Here is an 18,837-nt window from a genome sequence, read left to right on the forward strand (position 1 = left end):
TGCTAAGTTCCACAGAATGCGTTAGAAAAACATTAAAGTGGTACAAGAAACTATTCTTTCACATTCTTGATCTATGTGTCCTGAACAGTCATGCATTATTCCTTATGCAAAATCCAGGGCAGTTGCCCTTGGCAGATTTCCAATTGAGGCTAACTCGACAGCTGCTTGAAAAGTAATTTTGTGAGAGACTATAAATTTATTTTATTTACGAAAATCTTTTGTTACAGTTATAATGTACCAAAAACCATACCCAGGACGTTGAATACATCAAAACATCAGCGTCTGACGGGGCGACATTTTCCGGCTATGGTACCAAATAAAAAAGTTCGAAGATGTATTGTTTGTTCACAGTCTAAAATTCGTGACCAAAAAAAGAGGCGAGATTCAAGATATATGTGCAATGAATGCGACGTGGGTCTATGTGTTTTTCCTTGCTTCGAAGAATATCACACAAAAGAAATGTATTAAAATGTATATTCTTATAATAAAATATACAAGCTGAATCAATTATTTCATATCAATAGTATTTATTATCTCCTCATAAAACAACTCTTGATCTATTTTCTATAATGCCGTATATATATGGCACTGGGGCTCATGACATTTTAAAAACTCTGGTTCTGGCAGTACTACATAGGTATTGACGACCGGTAAAGAAAGGGTTAATCATCTAATATTAGATACCTTTTCCCAATCCATGTACAGTAAGACCCTAATTAGAAAAAATATTCCCTAAAGCTTTCCCAATAATTCCAAAGCCCCTTTATCCTTCTGCCTTAGGGTCCACGTTTCTACTTCATATTATGTGAATGTGTTTTGTATATAATAATTTTAGTTCTTTGTTGGATGTTTAATAAGTGGAAATGCTTTTTGACTCAATAGTATGTCCTATTTGTAAGGTTTATTAGTATTAGTCTTTAATTTCTTCGCTTATTTTTTTGGTAGTGATAACCAGCGAAGCAATGTGTGTGAATTTGTTTAACGCGTTCAAAGATAGGTATGTCTTCCAAAGACTGTTCCTCGTTTCTCATTTACTGTAGGATCCTTTGTAACCAAAATGTTCTTAGTTTTGCATTCATTAATTACTAGATCAACCTGTTTCGCCTCAGTTCCCAATGTTAAAAATATTGCTTAATGTCTCACTTGCTTCATCCTATTATGTTAATATTATCATCAGCGTATGCTAAGATTTGTATTTGTATCGATTTATTGTAAATACAGTAGAACCCCGATTATCCGTGTGCGGATTACCCGGGCTGCGGATTATCCGTGCTATGATTTTCTATTACTAAAATTGAATTTTTGAGGTTTTTTCAAAACAGCGCCACCGTAAATCACTGGACAGACACTTTATATGCCTAGAGAGAGGCTCATAATAAAAGATTTATTTTTTCTGTTATCTTTTTATGGTAGGTACATATGTATATAGAGTGAGGCAGATAAAGGGCCTATTAGAAATATCTCGAGAACTAAAGGCAACTGAATTATGAAAATTGGAATAAGGGGGTTTTGAAGAGTGATCTATTTTATGAAAATATTTTCATCTATTTGGTAGTTCCGGTTATACTGGAAGTTGATTATAACTTCGTTTTTTTAAATGGGACACCCTGCATATTTTTACATTTTTGAATTCTCCTCAATTTCTTCTTTCTTAAAATATAAGGTTTTGTAACATTATACAGGGTAGGTTAAAAAATAATTACGTTTTTTTATTATTTTCGTAGCAATATTCACACCCTGTAGGATTGTAGTAGTTTGACGTAATAAACTCTATTTATGTTTAAATGATTTTTAATATAGTCTACTATTGTTAACAATTATTAGTATAGCTAAACTTTTAATTTTAGTATACAGGGTGGGTCGAAACTCGGAATGAATATTTTCTGAGTTTTCTTAAATGAAACACCCTATATTTCATGGTACTTTTTTACTTCTTAAGCATTCCCTATACCTAACTGCTTTAATTTGTGCTTAATTGTTAATCGTACCAACAGTCTTCACTTCGTTGGTATTTTGCTATCTCAACCATTATTGGCAATTTTAAGTATCAGTTTAGATTAATAAATATGTATTTATTTCCAAAAAATTATTTCTGATTGAATATTTTCACGGCCAACCTAATACAATTTCATATATTTTGTGTTGCAATTAATGTTTGGCTTGAATCACCAATAACACAAATTAAAGCAGTTAGGTATAGGGAATGCTTAAGAAATTAAAAAGTATCATAAAATGACATTTCATTACAATACTAAAATACAGGGTGTTCCAATTAAGAAAACTCAGAAAATACTCATTCCGAGTTTCGACCAACCCTGTATACTAAAATGAAAAATTTAACTATACCAATAATTCCTAACAATAGTAGACTATATTAAAAATCATTTGAACATAAATAGAGTTTATTATGACAAACTACTACAATCTTACAAGGTGCGAATGTTGCTACGAGATTAATAAGAAAACGTAATTATTTTTTAACCTACCTTGTATAATATTACAAAACCTTATATTTTAAGAAAGAAGAAATCGAGGAGAATCTAAAAATGTAAAAATATACAGGGTGTCCCATTTAAAAAAAACGAAGTTAAAATCAACTTCCGGTATAACCGGAAGTAGAAAAGAGACCAAAATATTTTCATTAAATAGTTCACACCTCAAAACCCCTCTATTCTAATTTTCATGATTTTCTTACCTTTAGTTCTCGAGATATTTCTAATAGGCCCTTTATCTGCCTCACCCTGTATATAAACGTACATATGTATTATGTATAAGAAATAAATGTTCGGATTATCCGTGCTTTTCAATTATCCGTGCCACGTCCGGTCCCGAGGAGCACGGATAATCGGGGTTCTACTGTATCTGAAATTAAATAAGATAGACTACAATGATCTCAGGATCATATCTAATTTACACTATAAGCAGCGAGCAAATGTACGTGTTAACGAACAGCTGTCAGAGGAAATTGAAATTAGACGTGGGGTGAGGCAGGGATGCGTATTGTCGCCAGTTCTCTGTAATGCCTCCTCGAAAGAGATCCTAAAAACCTCTTGAGGGTGAAACAGCTGGAATAAAGGTGAGCGAAGTTTCCATTAACAACATTAGATATGCGGATGACACTGTCATCTTAGCCAAAAATATTGAAGATCTTCAGAGACTGGTGAACAGAATAGCGATATAGGTATAGCCAAAATTACGGTCTAATAATGAACATCAAGAAGACAGAATTTATGGGAATATCTAAAACTCAAGGACATACCGAGAATCTCCTCATAAACGGAACCAATATCAAAACGAGTAGACCAATGTGCATATCTTGGAACAATGATCAACTCCACAAATGATTAGTTCCTTCTTCTTCTTAAAGTTCCCTCTCCTATCGGAGGTTGGATATCATAATGGCTATGGTCACTTTGTTGGCTGCTTCTCTGAATAATTGTAATGAACTACAGTTAAACCATTCTCTAAGGTTCCTCAGCCAGGAGATGCGTCTTCTTCCTATGCCTCTTCTTCCTTGGATCCTTCCTTGCATAATAATTCTCAGCAACTCATATTTTTCTCCTCTGGTAATGTGACCCAAATATTCCAGTTTTCTAGTTTTTATACTTTTCATAATTTCTAACTCCTTATTTAAACGTCGTAGCACTTCAACATTGGTAATCCTTTGAACCCACTGAATTTTCAATATTCTTCTGTAACACCACATTTCGAACGCTTCTATTCTTCTTATGTGTTGTCACTTCAATGTCCAAGCTTCCATGATTAGTTCCAGGAGATTAAAATTAGAATAGAAAGGGCTAAAACGAATTTTATCAAAATGAGCTAAATGCTCTGCACAAGAGATCTAAAGTTAGAGCTACGAGTAAGGATGGCTAGGTGCTACGTTTTCTCGAAGCTTAGACCTTGAATGCGGCATCAATGAAAAAACTGGAATCATTATTGAGCTGTGGGTGTATCGAAAAATTCTGAAAATATCATGGACAGACCACGTCACAAAGAGATTCTGAGAAAGATGAATAAAGAAATGGAAGTCTTAAATACAATCAAAACCAGAAAATTGGAATATCTCGAACATATTACACGTGGAGACATATACAACTTGCTCCAACTCATGCAGGGAAAGATTCAAGGAAAAAGAAGCATAGGGAGACGCAGAATCTCGTGGCTGCGCAACCTGAGAGAATGGTACGGATGTACATCAAATGAACTTTTCAGAGCAGCGGTCTCCAAATTCAGAATAGCTATGATGATTGCCGACATCCGTCGTGGAGATGGCACTTGAAGAGGAATATTGTAAATATGGTTAAATAATCGAAGACATGCATTTAAGAGTTTATTATTAAAGCATTTAAATTATAATATTAATAATTTATGAATTTTATTATATCATAATCCGTTTGTAATCTTACCTCACGCACCATCGGCAGATTTTTTAAATCCTTTCCTTTGATCACTTTTGTTATGAAGACGGTTTGCATAATATGATGATCCTTTGTTTTGGTCACTTTTGCTTTGAAGCTGTTTTGCATAATATGATGATCCCTTGCTTTGACCATTTTTGCTTTGAAGATAGTTTGCATAATATGATGATTCTTTGCTTTGACCACTTTTGCTTTGAGGATAGTGTGCATATGATGATGAAATGGTTTCTTGACTATTCCAGAAGGTGCTAGTTCAAAAAAAAATATTTTGCTTAAGTAAAAAATGTTTTATATTGTACTCTCATCAAAAATTTTATTAAAATATGTTTATCAATAACGAAATTACAACTTTCATTTCACAGTCAAACATGTAGGTTGACAAACATAATGTATTTATATGATAACTATTTTCAATGGGAAATAAGCCACAATTTTACCAAAAAAATTATTTTATTAACGTTTCGAAGCCCAAATCGGGTTTCGTTGTCAAAATACAAAATACTACTAAAATAAACAATAATGTTGTTGCTAAGTAAAAAAAATTCTTCTAATAATTTATTTAATCTGACTTATTTATATTGGCAATTTAGACGTATATTAGGTATATAATTTAGACGGATATTATATATTTTTCCTAGATGTTTTATTCTCAAAGAAGGATACTGGATATGAGACTCAAGTGTATAGAAAACCAACACACACCAACAGATATCTCAATTACAAATCAAATCACAACATCAACGTTAAAAAGGGAATCATTAAATCCTTATATGATAGAGCCAAAATTACTTGTTCTAACGAAAATTCATTGTCAGAAGAAAAACAATTGTTAACATCTGTTTTATTAAAAAAATGATTATCCATTATCGTTTATAAATAAGGAATTGTCAAGATTGGATCGAATGGAACAGAACAACTTAGTACGGGATCCTACAACATTCACAAGAAATAATACGAGGAAAATATCAATATCATATAAAAAAGGACTATCCGAGAAACTTAAAACAATAGGAAATAAATTCAACAATTTAACAACATTAAAAACAACAAACACATTGAGATCTATTCTATCTAAAACTAAACCTAACAATGAACAAGAAAGAACAAAGAATTGCATTTATAAAATACCTTGTGAATGCGAACAATTATATTTAGGTGAAACATCAAGACCATTAAACGTTAGAATAAGTGAACATCAGTCTTATATTAAAAATAGAGAATTTAATAGATCTCAAATATGTCAACACGCATGGGATAATGAACATAGAGTTCAGTGGAGAGATTCAAGTATAGTCCTGAAAGAATCAGATAATAAAAAAAATCAAAGAAGCGGCTCTAATTATGCTAAATGAAACCAATTGCGTCGCAAATTCCTCGGTAGAATGCAGTAGGATGTGGTTACCCATACTGAAAGAGGAAGTCAATAGAAAGAAAATACCACGATTAGTAAGTCAATAACATATCGAGTTAGTACAAATTTTATATTTTAGTATTACTTATTGTATATCTATGTATTATTAATATTATTTATAATTTACACATAATAAAGTCAGAATTTGGTATTCGTTTTTTTAAAGTAAATTAAATGTAAGACCAAATACTTATGATGTCGGGATAGTATCACGAGGTTTTTTCCTGGTTTTCCCTCGTGATTTACTTTGGAGTCTCTAACGCGAGAATTTTACTGTCATTGTTGCATTTGGTTGTCTTTTTAAAGACAGATCACATGCTATGATTTTTTTTTGTGACGGATATTCTTGAGTTGGGATTAATTTCATGTAATCGAATGAACTATCTTTTAGTAAAGCCGTCCCAGGAACGCAACTTATAAATATTGGTGATATCATTTTAAAGTCTTCTACTTTAAAATGTATAATATACGTCTAAATTGCCAATATAAATGAAAGAATTTTTATACTTATCAACAACATTTTTGTTTATTTTAGTAGTATTTTGTATTTTGACAACGAAACTCGATTTGGGCTTCGAAACGTTAATAAAATCATTTTTTTGGTAAAATTGTGGATTATTTCCCATTGAAAATAGTTGATTATAAAAATGCCACGAGGAAATAGCTTCAGAATAACATTTTAATGATTATTATGATATAAAATAATAAACAAAAACAAAAAGTGGTCAACTAAAACACCATGCTTTGCACTAGAGTTTAAACAAAAATGTCACCAAAAAAAGAAAGCTTTCCTTAAATGTAAGTAAAAAAACGAATGAATCATATGAAAAATATAAAAGAATAAGAACTGAAACTGATCAATTGGTAAGGAAAATAAAAACAGATTACTGGGAAAGATTCACAAAAGGACTAGAGATGAATTCTACGGACAACAGTCATAAGACAACAAAGAAGCAAAATGAAAGAATTAGTTTATATAGAACACCCAAAAGAGAAAACATGGGTGGCCTTCCTGACAGAAATGTTTAAAAAATAAAACGAAGAATCTGTACCAGAAACGCCAAATATAATAACTGATGAAAAGACCGAAATCTCCCAAAAAGATGTGAAACAAGAAATAAACAAATTAAAAAATAAAAAGTCACCAGGAGAAGATCTAATACTAAATGAACTCTTAAAATATGGAGGTGATTACCTTGTACAACAACTGCAACTTCTTATTCATAAAATAATCACCACCAAAACAGAATACCAGATGAATGGAGGAGAGCGATCATGCTGATGTTCTTCAAGAAAGGAGATAAAAAAGATCCCAATACTTATCGAGCAATAAATATTAAAAAAAAAACACTGAAACTGACAACAGGAATAATAGCGACAAAAATAAAAGAACGAATAACTCCACAAGAGGAACAGCAATGATTTCGGACAAAATAAAAGAAAAGTCGATGGAATACAACAACCACCATATAATAATATGTGCCTGATAGATTTGAAGAAAGCGTTTGATAGAGTGAGAATTCACTCTAATTTTTTATGGTTTTGGTAATGGTAATGGTTTTGTTTTTTCGGGATAGGTTACTAGCCTGTCGTCCAACCCTCCTCCTTTATCTGGACTTAGGACCGACACTTTGGATCCGCCCAGCACTTGCCAGAGGCAGAGTTACAATTTTAATTATTTTGTGATAAATAAAATTTGCAATGTATGTACAAGTTATAAAAATAATATGTTTAAAATCTTACCTCCACTTATTATTTCCATCTTTCTTAGGTCCTTTATTGAACAGTTGCAATCCTTTGTTCTGAAGATATTTTCCATATGATGGTGAAATTATTTCACTAGGGTTCCAGAATGGGTCACTAATTAAAAAAAATGTATATACACATATGGTGTTATATATTTGTTGATGGTAATGTGTTTTGTTTGTTGGTTTCATGGATAGGAGACAATATTTTTGTATATTTCCGGGTTTTTATGCATTGAGTATTTAAAATCTTACCTCCACTTATTCTTTCCATCTTTCTTAGGTCCTTTATTGAACAGTTGCAACCCTTTGCTCTGAAGATATTTTCCATATGATGGTGAAATTATTTCACTGGGGTTCCAGAATGGTTCACTAATTAAAAAAATATATATATGGTGTTATATAATAATTTGTTGATGGTATGTGTTTTAAGTGTTGGTTTCACAGATAGAAGCAGTGGCGGATTTAGGAGAGGGCGATGGAGGCGATCGGCAACCAGTTCGCAACCAGTGGTGGTAAGACTAAGTAGCCTCGCATCAGAGAAAAGTAATTAAATCACCCTCAAGATCCATGACCCCCTCCCCAAAATTCTGGATCCGCCACTGTTTTCAACCCATTGTTGATTTAAATGTGTTCTACGATTCGTTATGCGATTTATTATTTTTCTTTTGTTTCCGATGTGTTTTCCATGTATGTTTCTTGTAGTTATATTCAAACTCAATTATGTCTTCTTATGTTATGTGTAATGAATAATATTATCAATGTAAAATATTATAAAAACTATATATTTTCAATCTTACCTCCACGGATTATCCACTTCTTCCTCAGATTCTGTTTCAATCGGTAGCAATCCTTTCATTTGAAGATATTTTGCAAATGATGGCGAAATGATTTGATCCGGTTTCCAGAATGTACTATTTAAAAAAAGTATAACATATAGATATTTACATTCTGGTACAAAATTAACCACCCACCTTAAAAATTGGTCATTTTAGTGATTTTTTAATATGTTATAGCCTCATTCTTTAACAATATCGCTGTAATAATATTGTTACTAAACAAGTAAATATTAAATACTTAACCGGTTTTAAAGCATTAATCGTCAGTTTGTAAGAAAAATTTCAACACCCCCTATCTCGGAAACGAAGCATTTGCAGACATACGTTTATAAAGCAAACTGTCGTTATTTTTTCATACAGAATTACCCCTTAGACTTTGTGATACTTATTTAAAGATTGATGAAAAATACGGCTAGTTGTTAAAGTACCTAACTTGTTTATGGTACAACATAAGCGAATGAAGGAAAAAACAGAATGTTGAGAAAACATGTGGCTATAGTTGGGTTTTATTTTCAGTATTTTACAAATGCTATAATATTCCACAGAATGATGCGAATTATGAGAAAAACACACAGTTTGATTCGTACATCCGGTATACAATGACAGTTCACCTGTCTAGCAACAATATTGTTACAGCGATATTGTTAAAGAATAAGGCTATAACATATTAAAAAAATCACTTACATGGGACAACAGGTTAAGGAAATTCGAGATATCAAAAATGACCCATTTTTAAGGTTGGCGATTAATTTTGCCCCAGAGTGTATCCAGGGGGTGATCAAATTATTAGAGCCACCTCAGAAAATTTTACCATTGTTCAATAATGGTATGTAAGTTTTTTCTTTATACGGTCCACAGTTGCCTTTGAAATCTTGCAAATGGATGTTATGTTGCTGTTGGAGTCATTAGTGTTAAATAATAAAGTTTTTATTCCTGCCATTTTCCTTTATGAGATGTCTTTGGCTTTTTCCATGATGTTCTGGTATGTACCACTAGTGTAACGAACGTGCAATGTTTACTAAATTCACAAATAATAGAATAGGACTGTCAGAATATCACTAGAGAGCAATGGAAACTCTCAAAGTTTATTATTTCTCTAAACACCAAGAATACAAAATAATGTGCACACGAGTTGCAAGCTAGGTTGGGCAGCACTGACAAACAATGGCATCTGAGTCATGCATTACCAGGCACGCGTGTTGCCACTAGCCACTATTGCCAGACTATTTATTGTACTTTCATAAAGTGTAACAAGATAGTCTGATAGTCAAATGGAAACAAACGCATTAATAATAATATACAACTCAATTACCCTTTCTGTAAAGCATTGAATTTTACTAGGTGGCTCTAATAATTTGATCGCCCACTGTAATAATATCAGTATCACCACTATCAATAGAGTTGTTACAATAGATGCAATTAAAACCATTTTAAAAAGGTGAAAATTAGTATACCTGGGTGGTTTGAAGTTCTTTGATGGATTGTTGATAGCTTCCTGTATTATTGGCCTAAGCTTTTTAAGCTCCTCTAATATTTCGTAATCATAAGGTGAGATACGTCCAATCCTAGTAGAAAAGAATAAAATTATTAATAATAAATATTAGGATGTTATGACAAATTACTCAAAGAACACAAAAACTAAAACTAACAAAAATTAGCCAACAAAGAGACAAAAAACTAAAGAAAAGAGAAATGTCTCAGATACAAAATTTATTATAATAATAATAAAGAATTATTTAAATCTGAAACTTTTCTTATTGGAACCCCTTACTGGCAACATCCTTAACCTCTGACTTTTACAATTTGTAAGACAAGAGACGACGAATAAAGAAAGCGAAAAGAACTCTACAATATGCAGTCACATTCCGCTTTCATTCGTCTAGGAAAAAAGGTCCGAAAGAGAGTTCCTAATACTCAAAATCTGAGTAAAGATAAAAGTGAAAACGAAAGACAGTTTATGTTTTCTTTCGATTCAGAGGCAATACACAATCTCCAGAGAGCTGTTTCTATCTTACGACGTCCTCAGTGGAGCTGCGTGCACACCTCTGAAGCAAAACGAAACCAAACTGACTAGTTAAGTGGAATTTCAAGAATAGTTTACAATCCCCTCTTAGGACGCTGTAGCGACATCTCTTAAAGGAAAGAGAAAAGTCCCAGATACAAAATTTATTATTAAAATATGTATTAATAAATAATTATTTAAATCTGAAACTTTTCTTATTGGAACCCCTTTCTGGAACATCCTTAATATCTGACTTTTACAATTTATAGGACAAGAGACGACGAATAAAGAAAGCGAAAAGGACTCTATAGAGATACAATATGCAGTCACATTCCGCTTTCATTCGTCTAGGAAAAAAGGTCCAAAAGAAAGTTCCTAGAACAGAAAAGTAAAAAAAGGGCCGAAAAAGGAATTTTCGTCTTCCGAAAAAAGGTCCGAAAGGAATTCGTATGATCCAGAAATAGAAAAATATAATATTGACAGCTTACAACATGAAAGTACACTATACCTGTACCGTAACAGACTTGAACAGAAACTAAATCAAGAACAAAGAACAACCGAAGAAGAATATAATCACATAAAAACATGCATAAAACAAGCAGCACAAGAAGCACTAGGAAACTTAGAAAACGGAAAGAATCCAGAATGGTGGGATAAAGATATCGAGAAGAAAATAGAGAAGAAAAAACAACTTCGCCTACAACGTCTACAAAATCAGGAAAACATTGAGATTCAACAACAATACAGGGACCTAAATAGAAAAGTAAAAAGAGAAGTGATTAAAAAAAAACGCAACCTGGATTAAAAAATGTGAATACATAGATCAACAAATAGGAGGATCTAGGAGTTCAGAAGCATGGAAGATGAAAAAGAATGTCAGAACATCACAAAAAGGTGGGCACACAATGAAGAGTATATCCGATGCAGAGTGGGAACAACATTTTAAGGAATAATAATTAGTAGGAAAACGACCACAATACATAACAAGAATACAAGAAAAAGGGAATGATATACAGAGAGAACACGAAATAAACTAGATAAAAGCAAAGTGGAAGAAGCTATTAAAACTATGAAATCCCGGAAAGCACCCGGGGCTGGAGGAATTATTAATCCTGAATTAATAAAATATGGACCACCCAAACTGTGGGATATGCTTAAAAAACTTTTCGAAAGATGTCTAAATGGAGAAAAAGTACCAGATGAATGGCTAACATCACATATTACTCCCATACATAAGAAGGGCCCTAAAACTAACCCCAAAAACTATAGGGGAATCGCAGTCATCAGCACCATTGGAAGATTATACTCCAGAATATTAAGAAATGAAATGGAACAAGAAATTCAAGGAAAGCAAGCTGAAGAACAAGCTGGTTTTCGTGCGGGACGTTCAACGGTAGACAATCTCTTCACTTTAAAGATAGCACTAGAAAAAAGAATACAGAGAAATCAGGAAACCCACATCGCTCTTATCGACCTAGAAAAAGCCTATGATAGTGTCCCCATAATATAACTAGCGACATAATTTCTGAAATAAATATAATCTCCTATATCTGCATACAGGATAATAAAATGATATAACTAAAATCGAAAATAAATTATAGGGGAGTGCAATTAGAACGAAAACATGCATTGTTTCGGAAAAATTCAAACAAGCTTATATTTTTCTAAAACTTTTTTTGTTAGTTTATATACATGTTAAAGTAAAAAGTTCTACTCGCGGATTTGGCCGCTAATTGTTTATTAATTGTTTAAACAATAACAATTGTTTTGTATTAATAATTTTAAAAATATCGTTAAATTCATCATTTTACTTTGATCAAATATGTTTCTATTTTGTTTTTGATTATACTGAATCCGAATATGGCATTGCAATTTGAAAATGAAAATTCTTATACAGAAGCTCTTATACAGTATGTCTGCGTAGCTAGGAACTACATGGAAAAGTTTTTATTATCAATTTTACGAAAAAATGTTATTCTTCATAAAATGCTCTCCTGGTCTAAAATCTAAAATACAACCATCAGATATTAAACTTTTTTAATTTTATAAGAGGTATGTAAAAAATATGAATTTTTTTTTAAGAGTTAAGTGCCTTTATTATTCACAATATTTTAATTAGAAGGATGTAATTTAACACTAAAACAAATTTTTTAATTCCAAACAACTTTTCTTAATAACAATTTTCGATATTGTGAAATTTAACGATACCTACTTTACTCTTGAGTGAAATTCATATTTTTTGACATAACTCGTATAAAATTCATTAAATTTGATATTTGATCATTGCATCTTAGATTATATACGATGCAGAGTATTTTATAAAGAATAACTTTTTTCGTAAAACTGATAATAAAAAAGTTATCAATAGGTTCCAAGTTACGCAGACATACTGTAAAAGAGCTAAAAAAAAAATTTTTTTGCTCAACATTTATTATTGTTGAAGTTTATTATTAAATGTATTTTAGGTAAGTTTTACAGAAAGAAGTTTTGATCACTTTGTATAAACATTTTTTTAGCTGGTAATTTTCGGTTTTTGTATTACATTTTTGTTATCTTTCTTAATTTTCTCAAAAAGAAATAGTCTATTTCATTTCTAAAGTAAAATAATTCAGTGCATTTTAAAGGTTACATCCTAAGCTTTAAAAAAGCACTTATAAAACTGTAATAGATCTGTTCAAACTTGAGTAATACTAAGATTTCAAAAATTACATTTTTTAAGACGTCATATCTATTGAATTAAATTTTTGAGATTTTTTTGAATAAACCATCATTTAGTGCGATGCTTGAAAGGTAAGTTGTGCAAAATTGAGGGTTTAATAAGAAAATTATATTAGTTACACATTTTTAAATAATTTTTAAAGAAAATCATGTAGGGCTCACTTTCCACCCCCACCGTACTTATGCCCATACATTTTATTTCTTTTTATTATAACCGTAAGATAGCTTAATTATTCTTCTTTTAGATTCAATTTGTAAAATTTCATTTGATCCATTAGTTAAAGAATTACATTAAAATAACTCAACCGTGCACTTCGCCGTACGCTAGTTTACAGTGCGCCAATGTTTGTGAAAACTTTATTTAGCGTTATAAATAAAAAATTATAGAAGATACAGATTTAATTTTAGAAAATTCGTTATATAAGGTTTTTTTTTGTAATATTTTCTGAATTTTTCAATGGTCAAGTCAGTTTTGTTTTAAAATTTATATTTTCGGAGTTATTTAAAAAAGCATCAAACTTCGTAGTTCATTTGTTTAATAAAAAATTAAGCACCCAGTTCTCGAGTAGAACTTTTTGATATGTTGTTTATTAAACATTTCTTAATGAAATTACAAAAAGTTCTATCTTGTTTGATTTCTTCCGAAGTGAAAATCTATATGCACTCCCCTATTATAACTCTTTTATCGTCTTTTATCGTGGGACTGCAGTATAAATTCTTCTCCATTCTCTTGTTTGTCAAAGTTTTTGCTTGCCTGAAGTCGATATTTCTTTTCGTTAAAGCCCTCTCTATGGTGTTGTTCCATGTTAGCTGAGGTCTTCCTCTTTTTCTTTTGCCTTGCGCCTTACACTCCCAGACATTATTATAAGAATAATAAATAATTATTTAAATCTGAAACTTTTCTTATTGGAACCCCTTTCTGGTAACATCCTTAATCTCTGACTTTTACAGTTTATAAGAAAAGAGACGACGAATAAAGAAAGCGAAAAGGACTCTACAATATGCGGTCACATTCCACTTTCATTCGTCTAGGCAAAAAGATCCGATCCTAATACTTAAAATCTAAATAAAGATAAAAGTGAAAATGAAAGACAGTTTGTTTCCTTTCGATTCAAAGGTGGTACACAATCTGCAGATACAGCTGTCTGGTATCTCGTTTATTGAGGTTCATCATACTGTTCGAGAGTTTTTTATTAATATTCTTGATTATTTTTTTAGTCTGGATTTGCCCATGAGGGCTCTTCTTTACTTTTGATGATTCCTTATCAGCCATTTCTGAACCCTCGTCTTTCGTAGCACCTTTGGTGATGCCACAAAAAGTTTCTGGGACATCCAAAGTTTCTCTCGAGCCTTGTTTTACCAACATATCTGCTCGTTCATTTCCATGCACCCCTTCATAACCCGGCACCCAAATTAAAGACACTTTATTGTCTTTTGCCAGGTTGATGAGGAGATCTTTGAAGTTTCTCACCAGATTTGATTTTGTGAGTGGGTTTTTACTGTATGTGTTTTTACTGAGTGGGAAGAAAGGAAAGAAAGAAGAAATCTTGGCTGAGGAATATCAGAGATTGGACTAATCTTAGTGTTGAACAGATATTTCACGTTGAAAAAGATAGAGAAGCGTTTAAAGAAGTGATCGCCAATCTTCGTTATAAGACGGCACAAAAAGAAGAAGAATAGCCGCTTGGCTATTGGCTGTGTAAATGTTGATTCTCTTAGCTTTAGGGCCTTCATCAATGGTATAATTGTGTTAATCTTCTCAGTGAAGATTGTTCTGGTGTCATCATATCTGAGTTTTCATCATAAAGAGGGGTTCCTCAAGTATCGGTGGCGCCCAAAATCCCGACAGCCAAAATCCTGACGGCCATAACACCGACACGCCAGAATCCCGACATGCAACAATCCTCGCATAAGTAAAAATTCCGACCACTATATTTTGAATATTTATTGTTTCCTTTTCAAATGCAATACCAAATTATATTATAGAGTATTGAAATTGAAAAATTATTACTTACTAATAAGTACTGGTACTAATTTTTATGTATTTTAAAAGCAAAAATTATTTAAACACTTCATTTTATAATATAAAACTATACTTACTGAAATGGAAGGTTGTAAGTGAAATGATAATATCTATTATATGAAAGTAAACTTGAATGCAGGATTTGATTATACATATATTATTGGACTAATATATTGGCAAAAAAAATAATTTAATTCATATACCCATGTTACAAAATTAGTTCATATTAAATGGTAAATACTAAAAACTTTTGTTTAGTAACAAAAAATAAAAAACAAATGGCCATAAAAGAAAAACAAGAAATAAATGTAATTATATGTTAAAAAGAAACTTATCAAATCTGTCGGGATTCTGGCCTGTCGGGATTTTGGACTGTCGGGATTTTGGACTGTCAGGATTCTGGCGTATCCGGATTTTGGCCGTCGGGATTGTGGCTGTCGGGATTTGGGCTGTCGGAATTTTGGGGTAGACCCCTCAAGTATAATCCCAGTAGTGTTTGTGTGGCTGTTGTGGCTCCAAATATTGTTTGATTTAAGTCTCAGGATGGTCATAACGGCTACCTCCGACATATGTAATTCCAGCGGAGTGATAGCCTCTAATGAAGCCGTTTCTGTACTATTCAAGGATCAATTATACAAAAACAATCATACAGAAGTAAAAACTTCGTTTGTACAATGGTATAAAAAAAAGTTTATTAAAAGCCATTAAAAGTCATCCAAAAGGATTCGCAAAACGTTTTTGATCTAGATCAGATTATCTTCAGTGCCTAGAACGAAGTATTTTAACGTTAGAATGAATGCAAAAGGTTAAAATTGTGACTAGTTGAAGAAAAAATGTGGTAATACAATTAAATGATGTTAAAATAACATCTTTTAGGTCAATATCATTAAATACATACTATTCTTTCAGTAATTTAATTAAAATTATATTTTTCCAACCTATCATATCAGGCAACCACAATTACTTGTTTTCAACTTGCTTCTGCTAAACACTCTTCTCTTGTTAAAAACTTTTACAGTAATATATATTTCTTCCATTTCAGTCTGTTTTACTCCATTACCTTCTATTGATTTCAAATTATTAGTTCACTAATTCAGACAATAAATTAAATTAAAATATTTTTTCAATTTGTTAATAACCACAATAATAAGCAACACTACTGCCACAATAATAGGCAACCAACATTACTCTTTTTATTTTTATAACATTACTTTGTATCTTATCTTTGTACGTCTATAAGTTGTTCACATTTAATTATTTCTCTTTCTCTTTCTATTTCAAACTAAATTAAACTTTCGTCTTCTATTAAAATCTAATTTATTAAAATTTTAATTTCACTTTAATACAGTTATTAATTTACATTCAGCTTAACTAATAATCTAAATTCTAAACAACACTATTTTTAAATTCATAACCAAAAATTGACTACCTGTCTTGTCATGTCGCTTCTGTCTGATAATTAAATTGTCATCTCCTTCACTTTTGTTGGTCTGTGTCCATTGAACTGGCAAGAACCACAAGTTCTTATCGAGCAGGGAACCATGTTGCCCTTTGAGCACTCCTAAATAACACATTCAATCTTTTAACATCGACTTGGAGTCGCTATAAATATCATATAAGTATCAAGTAAACCATATTTCTCGATGTTGCCAATTTCATAAGGTTGCTAGTTTCATGTACTAAGCAGAACGTAACTATTACCACATTTTTTCTTCAACTAGTCACAATTTTAACCTTTTGCATTCATTCTAACGTGGAAATACTTCGTTCTAGGCACTGAAGATGATCCGATCTAGATCGAAAACGTTTTGCGAATCCTTTTGGATGACTTTTAATGGTTTTCAATAAACTTTTTTTATACCATTGTACAAACGAAGTTTTTACTTCTGTATAATTTTTTTTATTATGGTATACAGTCAGCTACTGGGATTTTCCTATTGATTTTGATAAATTATACATTAATCACAATAAAAAGGAGAAACTCGTTTAAAAAATAAATGGCCTACCTGTCTGGTCGTATTTTTGCCACGTCCAAAACAAATTCATAGGGAAATGGCCAATTCTTTGTAACCGAAACAACCAGTGAAGCATGTCCAGAAATTGGACCAAATCTCTGGTAACCTTGGTAATCGAAAGTAGGAGGAGAAAAAATTGGTTTATCATCTTTGTGGACAAAATGGTACCTAACGATACCAGTATTCCTATCTATATCCAGCCACTGCTCAAATGTATTTTGAAAACTCGCATCAAAATCTTCATTTCTGGGCGGAAGAAAAAATTGTGCCTTACAAACTGTTACCGCAAAAGAAAGAATAACCGTTATTCTGATCATTATTTTTAACAAAATTTCCCCTTATCCTGAAATAGATAAAAAAAATATAAAAGATTTATAAAATATTTATAAATATAAAAAGTCACAGGGGTGAAAATAAAAGAGAAAATTTAGTGTGATTTTTAATTGCAAATATTTCATTCAAAAGAAACTGTTTATTTATTCTAAGGGACTTTCGGCATTTGGGCCTCGGTAATAAAGTAGTCTTTCTTTCTGCGTTTAAATTTTTCAAAAATACTTATTAGTTTTCTCAGGATTCGAAAAAAAATGAATACATTTAAAATACATTGAAAATTTTGACATACATCAAAACTTTGCATTTTGCTCCGTTTCCCAATATAATAGTGAGAATTAAAAATAACTTACTTTTTTAAAACAACTTCTCTTCAATAGGATGAATATTTAAGACAACAAAAAAATGTTATGTATTAAAAATTATTTATGATTATTTTTTATCTTTTTTAATACATTTTATAATTGATTTTGGTATTACATACATGATTGTAACACCTTCAGTACAGTGACTATCAGTACACCTTCATACAGAGATAAATTTTTTATTGATACGATTATGTCTACTAAAAAAAGGTGATAACTTCAACTCATCAAACTGTGTGATATTTAGGCCCGGCGCAAATTGAACCTAAGCGAGACACAATCTGCACCGGCGAATTGCTTAGGGCTTAGACAGTTTTGCGCATCCTACTATCAGTGCATTACAGGGTTGTTAACTCTACGGATTTTTCCGTAGATCTACGGATTTTCGAAATTATTTCGGATTTTCAGATATCGACCACATTTCTACGGATTTTTCAGCTGCAGCCATCAAGAAGCTAAAATGAGGATTTTTTTACTCTTAAGGTGTCATTCTTCTTCTTTTTTGGTCTATCAAGTACCATTCTTCTTCTTTTTTGGTCTGTCAAGTGCCATTCTTCTTCTTTTTTGGCCTATCAAGTGTCATTCTTCTTATTTTTGGTCTGTCAAGTGTCATTCTTCTTCTTTTTTTGGTGTGTCAAGTGCCATTCTTCTTCTTTTTTGGCCTATCAAGTGTCATTCTTCTTCTTTTTGGTCTGTCAAGTGTCATTCTTCTTCTTTTTTTGGTCTGTCAAGTGTTATTCTTCTTCTTTTTTGTTTGTCAAGTGTCATTCTTCTTCTTTTTTTGGTCTGCCAAATGCCATTTTCTGTCAGATTTCTGCACTACGGATTTCTACGGATTTTTGAAGCGCCCTCTACGGAAATATTCAGTTGCGTTGTTAACCCTGGTGCATTCGTTCGTAGGTCACGCTTGGTAACGTTTGTCATCGGCGTACAGTTTTCTTGGGCCGTGGGACGCGTAACTCACCGCC

General features: G+C 31.8%; 1 protein-coding gene across 2 annotated transcripts; it reads right to left on the reverse strand.

The window, feature by feature from the left end:
• Positions 1-4,320: 4,320 nt before the first annotated feature.
• Positions 4,321-18,126, reverse strand: LOC114328799 (uncharacterized). 2 transcript variants are annotated; one of them, XM_028277761.2, is made up of 7 exons: positions 17,989-18,126; positions 17,166-17,517; positions 9,871-9,981; positions 8,378-8,491; positions 7,833-7,949; positions 7,576-7,692; positions 4,321-4,669 (listed from the first exon to the last, which is right to left on the reverse strand). In XM_028277761.2, exons 2-7 carry the CDS (start codon positions 17,489-17,491, stop codon positions 4,411-4,413), a joined length of 1,044 nt encoding a protein of 347 aa, XP_028133562.1. In that variant the 5' UTR covers positions 17,492-17,517; positions 17,989-18,126; the 3' UTR covers positions 4,321-4,410. The 2 variants fall into 2 exon arrangements, with proteins under 2 accessions (XP_028133562.1, XP_028133561.1); XM_028277760.2 differs by having other exon boundaries at positions 17,858-18,005.
• Between the last annotated feature and the right edge of the window lie 711 nt (positions 18,127-18,837).

Source organism: Diabrotica virgifera, chromosome 3 (genome assembly GCF_917563875.1).
Source record: "Diabrotica virgifera virgifera chromosome 3, PGI_DIABVI_V3a".
NCBI classification, from domain to species: Eukaryota; Metazoa; Arthropoda; class Insecta; order Coleoptera; family Chrysomelidae; genus Diabrotica; species Diabrotica virgifera.

Coding starts and splice junctions, on each gene's coding strand:
- LOC114328799 (XM_028277761.2), bottom strand. CDS start 17,491: ATGATCAGAATAACGGTTATTCTTTCTTTTGCGGTAACAGTTTGTAAG. Junction 8,492..9,870: donor AAGAACTTCAAACCACCCAG/GTATACTAATTT, acceptor TTTTTTAAATAG/TACATTCTGGAAACCGGATC. Junction 7,950..8,377: donor GAAGTGGATAATCCGTGGAG/GTAAGATTGAAA, acceptor TTTTTTAATTAG/TGAACCATTCTGGAACCCCA.